This window comes from Rhinoderma darwinii, chromosome 7 (genome assembly GCF_050947455.1).
Source record: "Rhinoderma darwinii isolate aRhiDar2 chromosome 7, aRhiDar2.hap1, whole genome shotgun sequence".
NCBI lineage: Eukaryota > Metazoa > Chordata > Amphibia > Anura > Rhinodermatidae > Rhinoderma > Rhinoderma darwinii.
Genome location: NC_134693.1, coordinates 12,835,582 through 12,858,148, shown reverse-complemented (window position 1 = coordinate 12,858,148; position 22,567 = coordinate 12,835,582). Strand labels below are relative to the sequence as shown.

The 22,567-nt window shown below is 44.5% G+C and overlaps 1 protein-coding gene across 5 annotated transcripts in view; it reads right to left on the bottom strand.

Annotated features, from left to right (window-relative positions):
• PDE4B (phosphodiesterase 4B) overlaps window positions 1-22,567 on the bottom strand; it is a 315,672-nt gene that overhangs the window by 108,791 nt on the left and 184,314 nt on the right. Inside the window, exon 1 of one of the 5 annotated variants that reach the window (XM_075832795.1) lies at window positions 22,255-22,339. The exons of the other annotated variants lie outside the window; for them this stretch is intronic. Coding sequence (XP_075688910.1) covers window positions 22,255-22,301 — 47 coding nt within the window. The 5' untranslated portion in view covers window positions 22,302-22,339. Of the gene's footprint in view, window positions 1-22,254; window positions 22,340-22,567 lie in introns of those variants that run through there. 5 annotated transcript variants of the gene reach the window in all.

The following is a 22,567-nucleotide window of genomic DNA, read 5'->3' as shown; positions in this document are numbered from 1 at the left end:
GGATCTGCTAAACAGCACCCATATATCCCAACCCCTGACAATGGGGGCTGTATATACTTATATTAGGATCATGGCAATTCAGATCCAATGAGGAGTGGGATAGGCGACCCCAGGGCACAGGTCTTTGGACCAAAATCAGGACTATGCGATTCAATGATATTTAGTTGCGGGATCTTAACTCGCCTCTCGCTCCACCATCCGGTCTATCTAATTAAGACATTGAAAGAAATCAGATAATGAAATTATAGAATAAATTTGATAGGCAGTTACACAAAACCCAAACAACAAGCGTTCCCGAGCACAAGATGAGACACCGCCGCTTAGAAAACTAATATAATCCTTTATCGCAACGTGAAACTGCCACTTATATCGCGCCACTGTTATTCCTCTAGATTAGCTTAATAAAATGCAATAAATATCAATAGGATTTAAGATCACAATTGGGAAAAACTCATTTCGGAATGCGGAATCGGAGAACATATTTGTAATTGCCGAGAAGCTCTCGGCAAGGAAGAGCGATGTGATTTCCAGACTCACACGGAGATGTTCAGGAGAGCGTTGATAAATGGGAGCTCGTATCATTGCTTTCATAGTCAATGAGTCACTCGAGCAACTGGGAGAGCAACCAGAATCATTATCATGTATGCTGCACTGAGCCAAAGACAACAGATACGTTTATCGAAAGGGTCCACGACTGCGCTGGGGGGCAAATACTTTACAAACCCCAAAGCATTCCCAATCTGGTGCCAGGGCTCCTATAGGACTTCCGAACAGTGGTGTAGATATAGGTCGTAACATGAGTTGTGCCTGAAATATGGCCCTTGCCCCATCAGAGGGCCCCAGTTGATGCTCAGCCATGGACTGGCATAAGTCCATACATATAGACATGGCAGTATTACATATAAAGACAGCAGATAGCAGTGCCACGCTGCAATCTTCTGCCTGTGGTAAAGTTGGCAGCACCTCCGTTCTCTATAGTGACATTTCCCTGGTGCTGAGGACACATGGTAGGCCCATGGGACGCCAGATGGGCAGTATCTTGCTGCAAGTGGCAATTTCCACATAGTTGCACCTTTTTTAGTCTCCTACACTAGAAACATTCACTAATAAAGTCAAGAAGTTGATGCAGCCAAATCTGCAGGTCAATGGTCCAGAGACGTAACTTGTAGATCCTGGGCCCCAATGCAATATCTGTAACACCCTGAGGCCCCTATAGACCTTGTGCCATTTTTAATACTGGTGTCTTATGTGGCAGAGGGGCCTTTGGAACCCCTTTTAAGACCCAGACGTCTCATAGCTAAGCCCTTGGTATGGTCTGTCTAAAATGACCGTGGTTCTGTGGAAATAGGAGTCTAACTGGGTGGACTCCATCCTGATTTTTAGAATAATAGATATTGGGAAGTATACATTACCCTACAATATTTGGAATTGTAATATAGGTGCGATCCAAAACACAATGAATATATATAGATAAGCAAATTCTACAGTTTTCACAACCCTCTTTACCGTCCCCATGTCCCAGATGTTGGGAAATATACACCTATAGATGTGGCATAGCATATTATACATCACAAAGTCACTAAAGGCAATCTGTACGAGCAAGTGTGAACAAATAGTGTGTGTTAATAGATTCGTTTTGCGAGGCGGTCGCGTAGTCCACATCATCACATGCTCTAATTAAGCAGTTAAACACTACACGCAGTGAATTCATTTTGCTTCAGGTGAAGCTACAAGAACGTGGGGATGTAAAATGGGCCGTTCTATTAACAGTACAGGATCAGCTCTGGGAAATGGATCCTTACTACGTCAGAACATTGGACTCATAAAGAAGGAAATCAGGTGATCATCGCTGCTGAACTGATTGGTTTGTACTTGGTTTCCATGCAGCACCCCTGCAGGAAAAAGAAAGTATTACGCCCCCTCCATTTCCAGTCATCGCCACCCTTGTCTTTCAGACGACACTAATGAATATTTTCTGCAAGCGCTCTGCTTACTAGGCATCGTCTAAGTAAATTCCAAAGGTCGCCTCATCATATCCATGCATTTACTTATTTTCATATACATAACAAACCGTTTAATGTCAATGTCAGCTCTGCTACGTCTGCATGGCATATTAAATGTCTTGCTTATAAGACTATCCTTTCCCATTGAATGTCATCCTCTGATAATGAAATCAGTGTGGTCATACCAACACAAAGACATTGCCCCACCTGGTGTTTTGAGTCACCCCATCCCACCTTCCCCTCACCTCGTCTAGCCGTGTTGTAGCTCTTCATGCTCTGCATTCAACTCTAATCTGGAGGCCTCAGGGAACGGGGTGACTCAGACCGAGACTGATTTTAAGAGGTTTGAATACGTGACTGCAGGGATGTGATATTCTCAAATAAGGACAAGGCTGCAGGCTTTCCTCCTCCAAGTGCCATTTAACCTTGGAGGCTTTAGACGCCCTTGCGTTTAACTGTCACTAACACGCTTCCTGCAAAAATCAAGATGGATAAAGTTATTCTGATGAAAGGGGACGAAGCGAGGAACAGAGGCATTATTGCCAAGATGTACAATTTATTGCAGGTTTAGTTATCTTTACCTGGATTAGACGAATCCCCCTTCCCCTATAGAATTAAAGCGGGCAAAGTACACCTTTAAAACACCATTTTACAATTTACACATAGAATTAATCTATATAAAATGTTGAGTCACTGTGTACCTACATGGCATTATTTATCCTTAGTTACATCCTGTATTATACTCCAGAGCTGCACTCACTATTCTGCTGGTGGGGTCACTGTGTACATACATTACATTACTTATCCTGTACTGATCCTGAGTTACATCCTGTATTATACTCCAGAGCTGCACTCACTATTCTGCTGGTGGGGTCACTGTGTACATACATTACATTACTTATCCTGTACTGATCCTGAGTTACATCCTGTATTATACTCCAGAGCTGCACTCACTATTCTGCTGGTGGAGTCACTGTGTACATACATTACATTACTTATCCTGTACTGATCCTGAGTTACATCCTGTATTATACTCCAGAGCTGCACTCACTATTCTGCTGGTGGAGTCACTGTGTACATACATTACATTACTTATCCTGTACTGATCCTGAGTTACATTCTGTATTATACACCAGAGCTGCACTCAGTGGGAGTGGGGCAGACAAGCTTGGGGTAGGGCAGACGGGTGCCCACTTTAACTCTGTTCCTCCGCAGGCCCGCATACAACTGGAGCCAATCATTATTGGCAAATATGACTCTCGAGTTTCTTGATACTTTATTAAACAGTTACTTTTTTGGTATTTATATTTTTGGATTTTATGTCACGGTTTCAAAAGAGTCAAGGGTTGGGGGGAGTTTAATACTTGAGCATTGTTGGCACTGCCAAGCATCTGAATGGGTTTCCACAGGGACAAAGCGCCACGTGATATGCTAATTAGCATATGTGGTCCTCTACCTCCTTGACTGACCCTAACGGGCACATTAGTGGCTTCAAGTCCAGTGATTGAAAGGGGCATGTTTTGTATACAGATGATACTTAAATGGCCAACCATAAATCTTGCAATGTCCTCTGCTGTATTTTATAGTTTGGCGACACAAACCTTGTATTGTTCATCATTCATTTAAGAAAATGGCAGGTGCAGCAAAATCCGTAGAATAAATTATATCTAGCAGTATTGCAGCCCGAGCACCAGTCACGTCAGTGCAACACCAGCACGTACAAGGCCTGTGTCACAAACACTTCATGTGACGTAGGGTTATGTTTGCTTCTTCTATGGGTTGTGAATATTTTGTTTGGTCTCGCGTGGCAACGTTCATGCTCCAGCACCCACCCAGTAGTTACTATGCCAGGCAGTGCCCATTGATACAGATTGGAGACAGCTGGGTCACTGAAGTCATTTTTGCAGACGCTGATAAACTGCCCATTGTTCGGAGGCATAAAGCTCATCGTATAGAAGTTTCTTTGCCGATCACTTGGTCCAGTTACCCCATATAGCAGCAGATACAGCAATATATTACGCGCCAGGGCCTGATAGGTTGGCATGGCTGAGAGGACAACGTCTTTAGTGATCTTTCCCCCTGAACTGTCATTTTTCTCAACATTTTCCTGATAAAGTTTGTAGGTGCGGCAGCGAGCGGGCGATGATTGAGCTCAGTGCTCTTATCTTGGCATTTTCTGCCATTTTTGAGATATCTGAACTATCAGATTTGTATTGATCTGCTGTCCGACTAAAATGTCAAAGCTGTTTTATTAAATCGTTAATGTGCAATCACTAATGTATAGGAGGTAAGGTGAGGAAAATGGTTATACAATTAGATCTGCGTTTATAGCCGTGGGGCAGAATATAATGTTTCTGGACGTCGACACCGGAGGGGGGGGGGGGGGGGTAACGCTGGAATTATCTACCAGTAACGAAGGATAATTCTACAGGACTGTTCTCTGAATCCTCCAGCTACAGGTTCTGATCTTTATCTATCCTACAAATCCATGTCCTGCAGAATTCCCTTATGTGGGAGGCACCTACAGCTTTGTTCATCCTGATCTTCCTGGTTCATAAACTACAGTAAAGGCTGAAACTTAGACAGTCAGAATGACGGGAGCCAGGAATCAGAGACTATGACCCCCCTCATGCACCGTATTATGGCTCTGTACGGGCTCTAAGTTGTACTGAGCCTTAAAGGGGTACACACAGCCACGGGTCTAGCTCCCGGTCCCGAGCCCCCAACCAACAGTAGATCTTGCCATGGAAATGGAGTATTACATGGTGGTCATTTAGATGAATGGCTGTACAGGTAATAGACAGACAGCTCAAGATTGCAAGTTGTTAGTAGTTCTCCACTCTAGGTCTTAGAGAGCCCTGAGCAGGGGACCCCCCCCACCATATGTTCTTATAGGGAATTGTATTGATGGGAAAACCCCATTGTTTACAGGTTTATAGTGCCATACTGTACCTCCGTATGGCGCCAATTTCATACCAAGGGATATGGAGACATCCTCTACTAGAAGCATTCCTTCTAAAGGAGAATATCTCTGTAGTAAAGAGGAACAGGGACATCATGTGCCGCCAAAAAGGCTCAGTGCACCTCTGCCGTGTATGTGAGGCCTAAAGCTGGACATACATTTCAGATAGCCGATCCTTCTCTCCCCCGACTTCTCCTGTCGGGGTAGAGTTGGAAAACCCCCATACACATTAGATGGTATGCCACAATCTGTAAATACGGCCGACATTCATCTAACGTGTATGGTCACCTTAAGAATGCTGAAGTATGCGCCATTCAGGGTGTGCAGAGGGATGGATGGATGACAACTCATATGGACCCTTGGCTGCAATTAGTATCTCATGTAACCCAGCATCTACTACCCTATACTGTAGAATGTTTATTGTGCCCCTGATGCCAATATGATTAGCAGACAAGATGTGCCGCTTTACCGGAACCAATGCCGCCCATAGCTTGGGTATTGCATCCTGCCCATCTGTAAACTGGTGCTTTGCAATGTGGCTGTAATACGGTATTTCTGCCAAGACAACCCAAAACGGGCAGATTGTGGCAGAATTTTCCTTAGTCAATGCTGCTGCCAGGGCTGGGGGGGCAATAGATGTAACCATGAGGGCAAAGAAACATACAAATTAAATTTGCTCCCCAATAATAAAAATTGCACTTGCTTCTAGAACAAATGGAAAGATGCCGGTCGAATTATGGGGAAATAGGCGGCTGCTCATCCATAATCTGCTGGGTTACACGGAAGAGACAATTTATTAGGGACATTGTGTTCCTCCTGTTTATGAGGCCGGGTAGCTGCAGATAACTCATTGTGAGCGGCCGTGAACAGAAGCTTCGTCTCTGACAAGATGTTTAGTGCCGGATTGTGCGCTGTAACCAGCAATGAGTCAGACGTAATCTACATTGGGATATGCTGATAGGAGTTGGCTGCCCAAGCTGTTTATGTGATTGTGTAAAAATGCGTTTTCAGAAGCAATCCACCCAAATCTACAGCCGGCACACTCCCAAATTCATGACATATGGCCCCATGCATGAGAATTATGAGGTCATATGAAAGGAGCAGGCGGCTCGTCCTGAAGGATAACGCTTCTATGGCCTGTAAGATGTGACGTGTGGCCATGACCTCCGTGATGAGCCATAAATTGAGGGTTCCCAGCTGCTACACTAAGTGAGCCCCCATATGAAATAAAATAAAGGAACAGAGAACTGAACTATCATTTTATGGGGTTATTTGGGTACAGCGTTGCAGTGGTTGGCACTGGCGCCTTGGAGCACTTCTGTATCCAACCAGGGGCAACATCTACGTGGGGTTTACATGTCCTCCATGTGTTTGGTTCCTATGGAATTGGACCTAATATCTACGTAACACAGAAAAGAAGAATAGATTGTGAGCCCCATGGGGGACAAGGACTTAAGGCCCTATAACACTGGCCAATTATGGCCGATGCAGCGAGCGCCGATCAACGAGACAGCCCGTTGATCGGAACTCGTTTGCTCCTGTCACACGGAGCTATGGATGGAGACGAGCTTACGTCACTCCGATCGCTCGTCCCCATACATTATCATCATGTCGGCAGCGCGTCTCCCTGTTTACACACCAAGATGCGCTGCCGAGAACGACAATATTTAACTTTTTTAAAATTATACGATCAGCAAATGATCGTTTATCTGCTGATCATTGTCATGTTTTCACAGGGCAATTATCGTCAACGAGCGTTCTATGAACATTGTCTGCCCGATAATTACCCAGCTTAAAACCCCCTTAATGCAGTATATTTTTTAATCTTTTGTACACCCCCCCCCCCCCCCCCAAAGTACGGGGCGCCAGTGGATTCAGGATCCATAGGTGTCTTCTAGCAGGTTGCTCCTGCAGCTTGCCTTTACGCTGAGGTCCCAGGCAGCGCTTATCATGACCCACCCAGGAATTAGTATAGTGAAGAACTCTGCACACACAGAGATAACATTGGCTTACTAGGTGAGTGATGACAACCACTGTCCAGGATCTGGGTGTACAAGGAGGCAGCGAGAATCTTGTATGTTTTATATGAAAACCTAACATTTCCACTGGGAAGTCATGTGTTAAAGGGGGTGTCAAGGTGTTCATGAGATAATTAGACTCATCGCCCATTCACACCAATATCCACTCATACTAATTAGAAACATGAGATCCATCAACAGCAAATTGCTGATGGTTTCCAGCCAGATTTTTACACGAATCAGCAAAAAAATATAAAAAGATACATTACAAAGTTGCTGAATTTTACGTTTACTGACTATAGAGCCAATATCAGATGCAGATTCCCTTTAATATAATTGTTTTTGTGGATTATTACTCCCATGCAGTACGAACAGCTGCCAAAGCTTTTTACTCACAGCTGAAGCAAAACACTTCAGCTAATTCTTACAAGGATTTTGCAATACAGGAAAAGTTATGTAAGCGAGATCGCTACGAGGCAAAACACACAGCTAAATGGAATGAGAGGAAGAGGGAAATCCCTGCATGTCGTTCAGTAGCAAACATACAGAATAGGTTTGTAACCTGCCAGGAAACAGGGAGGCATCTGTGCTCACTGGGGGGAATGAGTCAAGCAGAGATACGTAATATGGCAGCACTACAGGAGGTGACTCGTGCTCAAGAGACGTATTCCTACAGGCAGAGTTCAGAAAAGAACAGATGTGCTACAGCTCGATCAGCCAGACATTCACTTTTATTAGGGACTTGTTTGTAAGGAAGGCATTTATGCAGATTTAAAGAAGCAGAGGCATAACCTGAAGCTCCTAGACCTCAATACAAAATCTGTAATAGAGCCCCCCCACCTACTAATACTGGTGTCTTCTTATGTGGCAGGCCCCACCTCCGCATAACCTATAGCCACGCCCCCGAGCAGAGGAGAGTAAGTCGCCTTCTTCTTATCTAGAAGTCCTTCTCCAGTGCTGGGGACAAGTAACCATCTCCATTATTGGCCCACTGGTGTCTTCAAACGCTGGTGGTGCATATAAATACATGCCAACATTACTTCACCGGAAAGAGATCCGGCCACTACGTGTGGCGTCTATTTCTAAACAATGTCCCTGAACATATCAGCAGTGGTACATGGGCATAATCATGAGGGACGATTCTGTAATATATTGGGACCAGCTTGGTGGTGAGACTAAGGACATCTTGTGTGGTTCCTATATTCTCACGCCTTCTACTGACTGCATGGGTACAAAAAAATTAAAAAAGTCTGGGAACTCCGAACACCACAGATTTCCATAATGTAACTCTGTAGGAAGATCAGACACTTTTTGGGAACGCTCAAATATTTATATTATTGAATAGACCACATAACATTCTAAGCAAAAGACCAACTATTTTACTGAATGCTTACAATATTGTGCCCGATTTCCAGTCAGGGGCGGGCTGACTGACTGAGGGCCCATGGCCAGAAGGGGCTCGTAACCCCTAATCGGACACCAACGATGGCTGACAAAACCCATTGGGTTCCGTCGAGTTTCCGTCACGGTGTCCATCATTTTACCGGAAAAAAAATAAAATAGTGTAGCATGCGGTGCTATTTTTTCTGGCATTTTGGACTGGATTTGTGACGGAAGCTTCTAACGTAGCCTCCGACGCAGATATGAACAGAGCCTAAAAGAGATAGGATTTGGTCAAACGTATTGCAATGCAATAACAGCTTAACTGTATTATAATTATGGTGGTTGGTAAGGGGGTCTATGGCGATTCTTTGGGGGCCCAAACTGCTCTCGGTCCGCTGATGTGCCCAGTAACAGAAATCTCTGAGCAGTGCCAAAGGGGTTTGCTCTACGGAGCGCGTTCATTTTGGTGGTCCGAGAGTATAGACTTCACCAATGACATCTTCTCACATAAATATGACATATCAGAAGAGGAATCTCTGCATCCCCTATAGCTCCGTCACTACCCAATGTGGTACACGAGCAACGACGTGCCTCAATAAGAAGAAAAAATGCTGACGGTTATACATAGATATTTATTTTGAGAGGCGTACCCCTTTAAGAAATAGTCCACATCAGCTTGTGCTATATTACATCTATATTATACGGTATACTGTGCATTTTCTATGCAGTCTTGTTTTAGATCATCATTTACATTGGACTCTTATTACGAGATGAAGTAATTTCCTAAACAGTTTACATGGCTCCTATGTCTATTCATGCCATAGTAACGCGCAGCCCTCGGCTCCTGGCATATTAACATGATCTAGTACCAGCGGTGCACAGATATTTTATTAGGAGTTGCAGCATTTAATAAAGTGATCGCAAGGAAATATTTCTTCTGATTTGCGGTTAATGTGATTCGCAATGTTTTTTTTATGGTTGACAGATTACCGTCGCTATAATTAGCCGCAGTTTCCATCTTTCTGCTGCTCACTAATGTTTTCCTGCTTTGTCGGTACTGTGTGGTACTGTATGCATTTACCATGTTGAACTTTTATGTTGACTCCGTATGGTTCTGATATTTGGCACATTGCCTCCGGCTGAGAGTTAGGCTGGATTCACACGCGCATGTTCGGTCCGTAATGGACGGACGTATTTCGGCCGCAAGTCCCGGACCGAACACACTGCAGGGAGCCGGGCTCCTAGCATCACAGTTATGTACGACGCTAGGAGTCCCTGCCTCTCCGTGGAACTACTGTCCGTACTGAAAACATGATTACAGTACGGGACATTTGTCCTGCAGAGAGGCAGGGACTCCTAGCGTCGTACATAACTATGATGCTTGGAGCCCAGCTCCCTGCAGTGTGTTCGGTCCAGGACTTCCGGCCGAAATACGTCCGTCCATTATGGACGTAATGTGCTCGTGTAAATCCAGCCTTAGGGTATGTTCACACGGCCTATTTACGGACATAATTCGGGCGTTTTTGCCCCGAATTACGTCCGAAAATAGCGCCTCAATAGCGCTGACAAACATCTGCCCATTGAAAGCAATGGGCAGACGTTTGTCTGTTCACACGAGGCGTAATTTACGCGCCGCTGTCAAATGACGGCGCGTAAATAGACGCCCGCGTCAAAGAAGTGACCTGTCACTTCTTTGGCCGTAATTGGAGCCGTTATTCATTGACTCCAATGAATAGCAGCGCTAATTACGGCTGTAATGGACGCGGCGTTCAAGCGCCTGCACATGCCGTTACGGCTGAAATTACGGGGATGTTTTCAGGCTGAAACATCCCCGTAATTTCAGCCGTAACGGACGCCCTTGTGTGAACATACCCTTATAGTTACACAATAGTCAAAAGTTGCTTAGCACTATGAAAAGCCTGGCTCCGCTCCGTGTAGGTGGCGCACTCGCTTGCCAGACCCATCGCTTCTGCAAATATCTTTTCTCCAGAACAAAAAAAACTAAAATGCATGTTATTTCCGAAACTGCCGAGTTTAGCTAAAAATCTGCTGCTTGTCTGTTAACACCTTCAGAAATTATTTAATTAGCTGAAATCCTACAGAAACTCTTCAAAATGTGAAAAAGTCGGAGCCTCCACTGTCTTCGTGACAACGTGATAATTGCTTCTTCCAGTGCTCCCAAAAAACAGCCACCTGTCATCTTAGGTAACATGTTTAGAGAGCATTTCCCCCTAAAATGAAACAATCCATGAGTCGCCCTTTTATGTCAAGTTCCTAAAAATAATTTTTTTTAGTTATGTCTTTTTCCGGGAAAGCTGGGTGACAACCAACATGGACGCCATTACGGTTCCTATAAGATTGTCTCCCAGCTTTTCCAGAGCCCTGATTGGCAAACCTTCCTATCTATGCAACAATGACCCCCTGCTCCCATTTCGGATTCTAGGACCTGTAATGATGGACATATTGGGTGTCACTCAGCTTTCCCAGAAACAGATATAGATAAGAAATAACAACCCAAGAGGACGACTCATGGACTCAGATTTACTTCTCTCAAATTTCTAGTGAATTTTTCTTATGGATTTCGTATGGGGTTTTCAAAACCGCATTCACATGTAGCAGAAAAAAATGTGTGCGGAATCGAGGACATGCTGCGGATTTGTCGTGGATTTTCACCCTTTGCAGTGCATAGGGTGAAAGTTGCAAACAAATCCGCATCATAATGTGTTACATGCAGATTTTGCTGCAGACTTGCAGTGAAATCCGCAGTTAAAAATATTTGCCATGTCTGAACTCCCCCTAAAGGGTCGACGGGGGGGCAATATGTGACACTTATTACGGGGGGAGAGGTAAGAAAAAGCCGGGATCTCCTAGTGTAAATAAACGCTGGTCTACGAATCGGTTTCCCTCTGCCTTTGTATCATCCGTAGGTTTACTGGACTCACAGGCCTGATTTGAAACCTCCCAATGACGTCAATAGGGCAGAGAAATTAGAAGGAAGCGAGACAGCTGCAGTGCACCCCGTCCACCGAGGTTTTCTTCCTCTCTCACAGGGTGACATGCGAGACAGATACCATCAATCAAATCCATTCTGCCTAACCCCCACAGCTCTGCTTCATCACTCCGGAGCCTGGGCTGCAATTTAACTCTAACTCTCAATTTATAAACACAATTAAAATCTTATATAACCCTCAGAAAGGATTTACGAAAAGGTCGTATTCTCCGCTCACAGCCCCCGTGCTGCAGTGTGATCGGACCGGAGACGGTATTCAGAGCGAAACACTCAAGGCTTCGTTCACATCTGCGTTGCGGCACCCGTTTTAGCGGATCCATTGAAATAAAAAAAACAAAAAACGAACTGACTGATGCCAGCAACGGAAGGTAAAATAGGTTGGTTTTTGACGGATCAGTTTACCGGATCCGTCAAAGAATCCGACTCTTTTCTTTCAGTTTGTCATCAGTTATAACGGATCCGTTTTTTATCTTTGCATCTTTCTTGCTTTCATTTTTAGGCTTCGTTCACATCTGCGTCAGGGCTCAGTTCATAGGTTCCGTCTAAGCTTTCCGTCAGGGGAACCCATGAACGGAACCCTGCCCGAAACAAACGGAAACCATAGGTCTCCGTTTGCATCACCATTGATTTCAATGGTGACGGATCCGGTGCAAATGGTTTCCGTTTGTCACCGTTGTTTAAGGATTCCGTTCTAGTTGACTGCGCTATTCATTCCGTCAAAACTATGGAACCCTTACACAACAATGACAAACGGAAACCATTTGCACCGGATCCGGCACTGATGGAAAGCTGTGACGTAAGCCATGAACGGAGCCCTGACGCAGATGTGAACGAAGCCTTAGGCCTCATGCACACAGCCGTGCCCGTAATCACGGCACGAAGTATGGGAGCATGGCCCGTAAAATACGAAAAGTAGGACATGCTCCATAATTCCCGGCACGGTTCTAAAGGCACGGAAACCTATCCATAGCGATACGGAAAGGTGTCTGCGGCCAATAGAACCGGGCGGGTCCGTAATTGCGTACCGTATTATTTAGATTTTTTACGGTTGTGTGCATGGGGCCTTAATCTGCGCATGTGCAGAAAAAAAACGGATCCGTTAAACATAATGCATAACTGATACAAAGGGGATAGAATCTCAGTTTGTATCCGTCCTCCATTGACTTCAATGTTCAAAAAAAACGGAAAGCTCCTTTCCGTCAGGTTTCCGTAATTTTTGACGAAAACAATAGCGCAGCAGACTACGGAATTTCTTCTGTCAAAAAAAACACGGAACGGAGCCTGAAAACAACTGATGCAAAAATAAAAAACCTATTGAAATCAAGGTTGTTGTTTTTTTGGCGGAAACGTTAACGTTCTCACGGATACGCTAGAACGGAAGCCACAACACAGATGTGAACGCAGCCTTATCATCCATAACACACTACGTTCTATGACCCAGGATTATTTTTAGGTTTTTTTGGGGGGGGCACAATGTCAATTACCTACTTGTATTAAACATATCATTATGATTGTGGATAGATGAAACTTTGTAATATATCTTATTAGGAGAAATGTCATCTTCCTCCCCTTCCAGCTGCCTGTTCCCCTCGGCCGAGCTTGTGTGCTCTCAATGGGGAGAAGGGGATTAGCTACTGCCAGACTTCTCTCCTACCGTCGGGGAAGAGTCGGGACACCCCCATATACATTAGATGGTCAGACGGTCCCACCGAAATCAGCAGGTTCGACTGATTTTAACCTAATGTGCAAGGGCACCTTTAGGGTATGTTCACACGGCCTATTTACGGACGTAATTCGGGCGTTTTTGCCCCGAATTAAGTCTGAAAATAGCGCCTCAATAGCGCTGACAAACATCTGCCCATTGAAAGCAATGGGCAGACGTTTGTCTGTTCACACGAGGCGTATATTTACGCGCCGCTGTCAAATGACGGCGCGTAAATAGACGCCCGCGTCAAAGAAGTGACCTGTCACTTCTTTGGCCGTAATTGGAGCCGTTATTCATTGACTCCAATGAATAGCAGCGCTAATTACGGCCGTAATTGACGCGGCGTTCAAGCGCCTGCACATGCCGGTACGGCTGAAATTACGGGGATGTTTTCAGGCTGAAACATCCCCGTAATTTCAGCCGTAACGGACGCCCTCGTGTGAACATACCCTTATACAGTAAATAGTAGACAGGGAGGAGGGGGATGCAGCTGCAGTTTGTCTCGGAGTCTGTGAGGCTGCATTCTACGAGGAGAGGCGGGAAGAAGTGAGAAGGCATCTGATTGGCTCAGAGCACAGCACTATAATCGCACCAGGAAAGAGAAAAAGTACAAGACTGAGAGATGCAAAAATACCTGAGTACGTTGGGTACACAATTTCTTTCCGCACTACATAAGATGGGAGATAAGCGGCAATAGGGACGATGGAGGCTGCTCGATGTAGGCACAGACATAAGAAAGCGGTCAGCCGAATATCTTCCTGTTTTCCATCTTGGCCGAACTGGTATTTTATTTCTACTTCAGCAGGAAGATAAGCAGCTGCCAGGCATCAGTATTACTACTTATCTTGAGAAAAACAATAGTGATGGAATACATGGGGGATGGGGGGATAGCTTGCCCGCCCCCATAGGAGGGAGTTTGTCAGGGGATCTCAGCAGACCCAAAATGTTCATATCTACAGCCAGCTATAGTCACAACCATGCCTAGGTGCCACATGACAGCCCACATACACCCAATGCAAACTTTTATGGCTGTTAAAACAGGATAAGACATTGTATAGTATATGCGTTTTACTAGTACACCCTAGGCAGGGGGTGTAGCTGAAAATACACATGAAGAGTTTTAAGAACGTGCTATTGAGTAAGTGCAGGATACAGTCAGGACAGAAGCCCTTGAGTCATATCAGGATTTGCACTGACGGAAGGGTTACTTCATGGTGATGGGAAGCAGATGCATTTAGTTGTGCTGAACTTTTATTTATCTTGGGATAAGCGGCGTCTTTTACGTAGCTAATAAGAAAGAAATAAACAGAAATAAGCAGATAGTCCGGTCCTCAGGGACCCCAACACTGCGGACCGTTGTTATCAGCGGTGAGAGGACCACCAATGTAGGCGTCCTCAGAGGAGCTGTCAAGGAGTTGAGCAAGGGCTTACACTGAGCTGACGCCAGCCATTTATTTGCTTGATTTCACCAAACAGACGTCACATTCACACAATGTACACAACAAGCGAGGACACAATACACAGAGGAATCCCGAGACGCCTCTTTCATTACCGCTCACGAGCGCGGAGGGAGGGGGTGCAGGTGATATGAACAACTCTTGGGATTTTTCCATTATTGACAGAATGAAGAACAGACTTGGGAACCCTCAGGCTTTCTCTCCGAGACTCAGGGTTCTTCTCAATACATTATAGGGTTAGGGTATGTTCACACGGTTAACAAAATACGTCTGAAAATACGGAGCGATTTTCAAGGGAAAACAGCTCCTGATTTTCAGCCGTTTTTTAAATCAAACTAGCGTTTTTCGCTGCGTTTTTGAAGCTGTTTTTCTATTGAGTCAATGAAAAAAGGCCCCAAAAATAGCTCAAGAAGTGACATGCACTTCTTTTTACGTGCCTTTTTTTAAAACGAAGCGTAAAAAAACGCCTTGGCGGAACAGAACGCCGTATTTCCCATTGAAATCAATGGGCAGATGTTTGTAGGTGTTCTGCTTCCGATTTTTCAGCCGTTTTTCGGGACGTTTACGGCCCGAAAAACGGCTGAAAAAAGCCGGTGTGAACATACCCTAACGGTCACTATTTAACGATCCTTATACGTTATGTCTTCCCTCTTGTACAATGACTTACGTGCGTTATGTTTCATTGACTTCTATATTTTAGGCAAACGTAAGATTATTTTATTACAGTACAATTCCTTTAATCCGGAATCCAATAATTCAAGAAATTCTGATAGTTCAGCGGCTTTCCTTTTGCAAAATCATGTAGAATAGACTAATAAACTAAGGGCCTGTTCACATCAGCGTTCGGGTCCCGTTCAACCTTTCCGTCACGGAAACAATAGAAACAGAATCCTTACCATGGACTTCAATGGTAATGCAAACAGAAGCGATAGTTTGCGTTCGGTTTTCCGTTAGTTGGTTCCTCTGATGGAAAGGGTAAACAGAACCGATGAACAGAACACGAATGCTAATGTGAACGGGTCCTTATTCTGATCCTGGTGCGCTGCAGAATCAGCCCTGGCTTGGTTACGATCTCACTCCAAATCTACTACCTGTCCCCAAGGTCAACAAAATAATTAAGTAGAGAGGTAGTAGATTTGGAGTGAGATAGTAACCAAGCCAGGGCAGATTCTGCCGTGCACCAGGATCAGATTCTCCATGTTGGGCTATTTTTTTTACTTTATCGACTCTCTTACAAAACTGACACATTGTGCCATTCCTCTGTTATTCCTCCTGGGAGTTACCATTCCCTTGTCAGGTGGGCGTGCCCCTACACAGTCTCACTCTGTCAGCACTGATTGGACAGTGTCAGTCTGTGTATGGACACACCCCCAACTGGTAACACCCAGTTGTTAATTTATGAATACATTTCTAAGAGGAATAACAGAGGAACGGAACAATGTAGAGTTCTAAGAATAGATGAGGCAAAATCGTTATTTCATGAGGAATACAAGTATTTACTAGGACATGTCAGAATAGGAGACAGGTCCTCTTTAATGTCACGTTACCAGGCATTCCGGTACAAGACCAGGTACAGTAATTGTGTAACAATCATTGGCATTGAATTAAAGAGTACTGATATATTAGGGAATCGCACATAGATTCAAGTAGGGTCCTCTGGTGGGCACAGGCTGACAATAATGGGTCCCAAAGGTTTAGCAGAAGACAACCCCATTTGGAGACTTTGAGGACAATGGCATCCGGACTATGAAACCCCATACATGGTGAACAGTCCGCGTGTTCCCCCAGGGATGATGGGAGCAGTTTCTCCGGGATTACGTTATGACATAAAAATGAAGTTTAAAGGTCACATGTAAACGGACACTGATTCCGAAATTGTCCGTCATTCACCACATACAGGTCCTATGGGCTCCTCCTGTGTTGTGATGGCCGTCATGGTGACAGAGGGAGTACATTGTACATCTAGTATGTAGTCATTATATACCGAGTGCTCCAACGTAATCACACGCCGAGCTCAAACACAATAAATATTACGAAACGCGTCAACAACTGAATGAATGTTTGAGGTCTACCGCGTATTTAGTGTATACAATACCTGACCACAACCGAAGGAGCCATGCAGCTAAGTCGTGTAATGGGAAAATGCTGCAGTAACGTCACCAGTTGCCAATTCTGGTAATCCAGTACCACGTTGAAGCCAGGTGTAGCGCCCCCCAGTGGTTGAGTCTTATAAATACAACATTACCAGCAGTGACAAGAAGCGATCTGAGCTCAGGATTCATGCACACGTCCGAATTATGGCTCCATACAACCGCCAACTTGTAGAGAGCCGTATTACGGTGACCATACAAGTGTGTAGACCCTTCCTGTATCTCCGCAGCCGTACAGGCTCCGTGCAAACCACCCGGCTGCGCGCATGATCCCCGTAGGGTGTATTTACATGACAAGTTGTGTGTTCTTTGTCACATTTTTTTAGTTTAGAAAGAACTTTATTGTAATTTTTCAGATAAACGTAAGTAGTCCAATTCGCCACGTCAAAGACATTGCGCAGGAGGAGTTCAATGTTGGAATTGTTCAGTATGTCCTCGAATAGGGAGGACCGAGGTAATACAAAGCAATCCAACACTTATATACAAGAAATAGTTTATAAAGTACACATACAAGTAAGGGCTCATTCAGACGAGCGTATATATGGAGTCCGTGTGACGGCCGTTAAAACAACGACTGTCACGCGGACTCATGGATTTCAATGGGGCCGTTCACACGACCGTTGTTTCAACGGAGCATGTAATGGGGCTGTGAAAATATAGGACATGTCCTATTGTATTGCGTATCACGCATCCCTCCATAGACTCTAGTCTATGGGGGATACTTAACGCGCCCGGCACGGGTGCACCTCGAATGTGAAAAACTGCAGTTTTTCACGTCCGAGGTTAGCTCCGCTCGTGTGAATGTAGCCTAAGAGAGGTATATTATGTATGGACCAGATGTATCAGGCCTGAGGGGTTATTCTGGTCTATCCAGGGCTGCCTTTCTTATGCTTTTTAGCCATGATTTGCACCAAAACACTGCAGTTTTGGTGCAAAAATACAATTCATGTAAATACATCCTTATCCAAAGCTTTGGATACTTTGGCTACCAGTAAAAGTCCTGGTCTCCTCTTAGTTTCTAAAGCCGGCCATACATCTCAGATAGCGGTCAGCTGAACGCTTGTTTGGCAGACAGCTATTCCTCCCGACCTCCCATGCACATGCACGCTCGGCTGGTAGACACCTCTGGCAGCCGCTGATCTCTCAGGAGAAAAAAAGGATCGGGCATGTTGAAATCCAACATACCCAAACGTTCTTCCTCCCAACATCTGCCACTGGGCAAGAGTCTGGTAATTCCCATCCACATTAACTAGTCCTGCCGAAATCATTGGGTTTAGCCGGCGTTCATCTAATGAGTATGGGCACTTTAAGGCCCCATGCACACGAATGTGCTTTTGCGGCCGCAATTCCCCCGAAAATCCCCGGGAGAATTGCGGCCCCATTCATTTCTATGGGGTCATGCACATGACCGTGGTTTCCACGGTCCGTGCATGGCCCAGGAGCCCGGACCGCAGAAAGAATGGACATGTCTTATTACGGCCGTGTTCTGCGGTCCATGCTCATAGCAAATAATGGACGGGGCCATGTGCACGGCCAAAGATTTGCGGGCGGCTCGCGGGTGACACTCCGCCCCCGGCCGACCTGAAAATCACGGCCTGTACACACGGCTACGGTCGTGTGCATGAAGCCTAACATATCCCACATATCCCGTTTTTTGAATACCGGCTGCGTCATCTTTGTGGCCGTAGGTTACAAAACTATCTGTTTCATTCCTTACAATTTACTTGGTTGAACTTGATGGACTTATGTCTTTTTTCGACCGTACAAACTATGTAACTTTTTCAGAGGAATGGATAAAAAGAATAGGATTTCTTCAGTATCATCAGGACTGATTAATGATTTGTAAACCCCAAAAACTTGTAAAACCCCATCAGCAAGTCGTTGGCTTTATTGTGCAGCTTAAACTTTTTGAAATACAACGTAAGCTCAGGCACCAGACATTTCATGGCCCAATACCTTCCCCCGGTTCTACTGAATCAAAGTTAGAACACCATAGAGTTCTAGGATGATCTATAATAAAGTTCAGGAGGGGAGAACCGCAGGAGGTCCGGATGTTGTGGCCGTAATGCTCACGGAAAAATGCGACCGTCTACGCTGTTCTGTGTTCTGTTCCAATCCTCTGGTTTTGCATTACCGTCAGTAGTCAGATCCTCAAACATGGAGATTTTCACGCAGTAGAAGACCTTGTTTATTCGGTGGCTCCTGATTTCTATTTGTTCTAATGAATCTGTCATTCTTGAAGTATCGCAGCTTCCCCTGTCCTCAGAGAACAATAGCTTTTAATTATGTCCTTGTTTTACTTGTTTTTCTACTTTGGTCCAACTTAGGGTGTGTTCACACGTTGCGGTCAAAACATGTTTCTTTGCAAAAAAATTTGTAAAACCGTTTCGACACAATTTTGCGAAGCTTACGAGAAAATAGAAACTGACTGCAACGTAGGCCAGGCCTACATGCAGTGTTTTTATAGTAAGACTTTTTCTATAAAAGTAATTAATCACTGAAAGGGGTTTTCCAATGAGACACCTTTATGACATATCCACAGGATATGTCACAAATGTCAGATAGATGCGGGTCCCACCTCTGGGACCCGAACCTCTCTCCACAACGGGGCACCCTAAACCCCGTTCAGCCGCTCTGTGTATCGGCTGAATGAGATGAATTCCGACCATTGAAAAAGGTTATATGGATGTGAGTGAAGGTAATAGGGTAACTCGCTGAGCTACGCCGTTTCTGTAAGTCACATAGAACTGAATGGCAGTTACGGAAGCAGCGTAACATGCGAGCTACGCTATTGACGTAACTTACAACCTTATAACCTTTTTCATCTCGTTCAGCCACAACACAGAGGGGCTGATGAGGGTTTAGGGGATAGGGACCCGCATCTATCGGACATAAATGTCTCTCTTGGGAAAACCCCTTTAAGGGTGTATTTACACACATGCATTTTTTTTCATGATTTGCTGTGGTTTCCGTGCTAACTGCAAAACCTCGGCAAATCGCGGTAAAAACACATGCATTTTTGCAGTACAGTTTTCGGGGCACGGCAAAATCGCAACGTGTGAATACACCCTGAATAAGAAATTTGTAAGAGATTTTCATGCTACTCTATGGAGGAGGTGGCAGATGCTACTTTTTAAAATCGGTCAGAAATCCCAACATGTAGGGATCAAAAAATAAATCCCCATCGACTCGCTGGACTGGAACAATTTTGAAGAGATTTTCCAACTAGATTTTCAACTATTTCTGAGAATTATTTTTTTTTTTACGTTTTAAAAGATGATAAATCAAGTCGTCCTCTTCCTTCTGATGCCATTTCTAAAGAAAATGTCTGATTTTATGTAAATAAAGCTTCATTGTTGTGTAGTTAAAAGTTCCGCAACTTTCTAATATGCTTTGTGTTTCGGTCCCTTACTATTTTCAAGTTTCTGCTTGCTGTCAGTAAATGGGAATATTCATGTTTATATCTAGAAGCTGACAGCATGTCCTGATGAGACAGGTGCAGGGCTCGTTACAAGAGAGAGAGAGCGGTGATACACTGTAACAAGCCCTGCACCTGTGTCACTCTAATTTTTTAATACATTGCTTATTCTTTTTTTAATACACACTATTTATATAAAACTTTAGAAATCTGTAGGGGAATCCCGCTAATTTTGATAGGAATCAACAATATAAGTCCTGATTCACACGAACGTTGTATACGTCCGTGTGCTGACCATTAAAAAAAACGGACAGCACACGGACCCACGCAATTCAATGGGGCTATTCAGACACGCGTTGTTTTTCATGCAACGTATGTCCGTTGCGTCAAACTCACCGCATGTCCTATTCTGGTCCGTTTTGCGGAACATATCGCCCATTGAAGTCTATGGGTGCGTAAAAATCACGGACAACACGCGGACGTTTTACGTGTGCGGTCCGTGATTCACGCGCCAGTTGCTAACAAACCCTAAGAAAAAATAAAAAAAATGTGCACCAAGACGGACATGAAAAATTGATGCCACACGGAACAAATCGCTGATGGCACACGGAATTGCAATGCATGAAAAACAAAAGTGGACAACTCAAGGATACACGGCGAGAGCTCAGATGTCGACTATGGACTTTTTTTTCGGTTACGCTGATGTCACTACCAGGACAATGACGTCAGCAGCGGGAGCTGCTTTATACTGATAAAGTTAGAAGTGGAGCGATTAAAGGGAGGCCCAGACCCTGTACATTTTCTATCCTGTGGGATAGCGGTGAAGTTTTCCAGTGCGGAATAAATCAGCTGCACTCTTCTGTATTGTATCAGCTGACTCCATTGTCCTCACTTATAAGCGCGCACTATCACAGCAAATTAAACAACTGGTATTGGTATCAACAGCTGATACAAAGGTGATGACTGCAGGTAGAACGGACAAGAAACATTACGGAGATGTAGAAGAGCCGAGTTGGTCATTTGGTCCAACTCACGTGCAGGTAAACTGTGCAGGCGATTTAGTGAACCAACATATTAAACTCATACATAATTAGAGGGGTTGCCCAGCTAGGACAGACCCTGTCCCAAATGCAGCCCCCATGGCAGATACATGATCACCGGTGGTCCAGATGATGTAATACAAGGTCACAACAAGTTTTCCAGAGAGAGACCCTCTTTGCAGCAGATGATAGAGGGGGGTCCTGTGCGGGGGACATGCTCATTCCCTCATAGGGTATATAGACATTGGGTGTGAACCCTTTTATGGTTTTGTATGGTTGAAAATCCTGCATTGCAGCCCCCTCCCCTGAATTGTTATTTGACATTATCTAGTAATAAACCCCAAAAATAAAATTCTGCCAATGTCAACAGTTTCTATTAAAGACATACATGACAGCGAGAGACGTAGCAGAGTTTGTCACTTGGCACTGATCATGGCAATTTGGTGGTTATCTACAGATCTTCAGGTAGTTAAATGACAAACTCACCCCTGCTACATGCGCACGACACTATATCACTATGTCGTATTGCTGTTTCAAGGCGATATTCCCTAAGCAGCCACTCAGTCCTCTTTGCCCAGCAGAGCTTGCAATCTAATCCGGTTGTTATTACAAGCACTCGGAAACACAATGGCTTGTTTAACATAATCATTTGACAAGCGCGTACAAGTAGGTGTTCCTTTTCTACACCTCTATACAGGTGGCAAGTGTGCGAGTTCTACAGTATTGACAGAACATATGCCGAACAGATCAGTTTAGGTTTTTACATTTGCACTATAATGTCAGGACTATAGAAAACAAACTAAAAAATAAAAACGCTGCAAAAAACAAAAAGTTACAAAAGCAGCAAATAGTTCTAGAACTCTCAGTACAATAACATAAAACAACGCTTTCAATTTCAGTATTTCTATTTACAGATGCAGCAGAGGCGAATTTGTTGTTTAACTCTCTACATGGCTTCTACATGTAAGGTAAGTTTACCTGCAGTCCTATGTAAAGCCACAGACAGCCGAATGCAGCTTTAACAATCTGAGCTCTGCTACATTTTAAGTATTCCAAGCCCTTTTAAACTTTTTAGGTGATACAAATTATTCCATAAAAGAAAACATACCAGATCCACGAGTGACGCCGACTTGGATATTCTTTAACCGTCAGCATGGCCAATGCGTTGCGACACTGTCTCTGTACCTGTGTTGTTGGCTACTACCTGAAGTCCCATACAGGGGGTAGATATCGCCCTACGTCCTGCCCCCCCACCCTGTGCAATGAATCTTCAGCTCCGAGTTGAAGATGACCATTCACGATGAAGCGTACAGTGGTGCCGAGAGTCCAAAAAGTCTTGTTCCTTCAGCTGAAACAGAGGGTTCTCGAGTCCTGTCTCTAATCTGTTCAGCACAAAATCCTTTTCCGTTGACCGGCTAAGG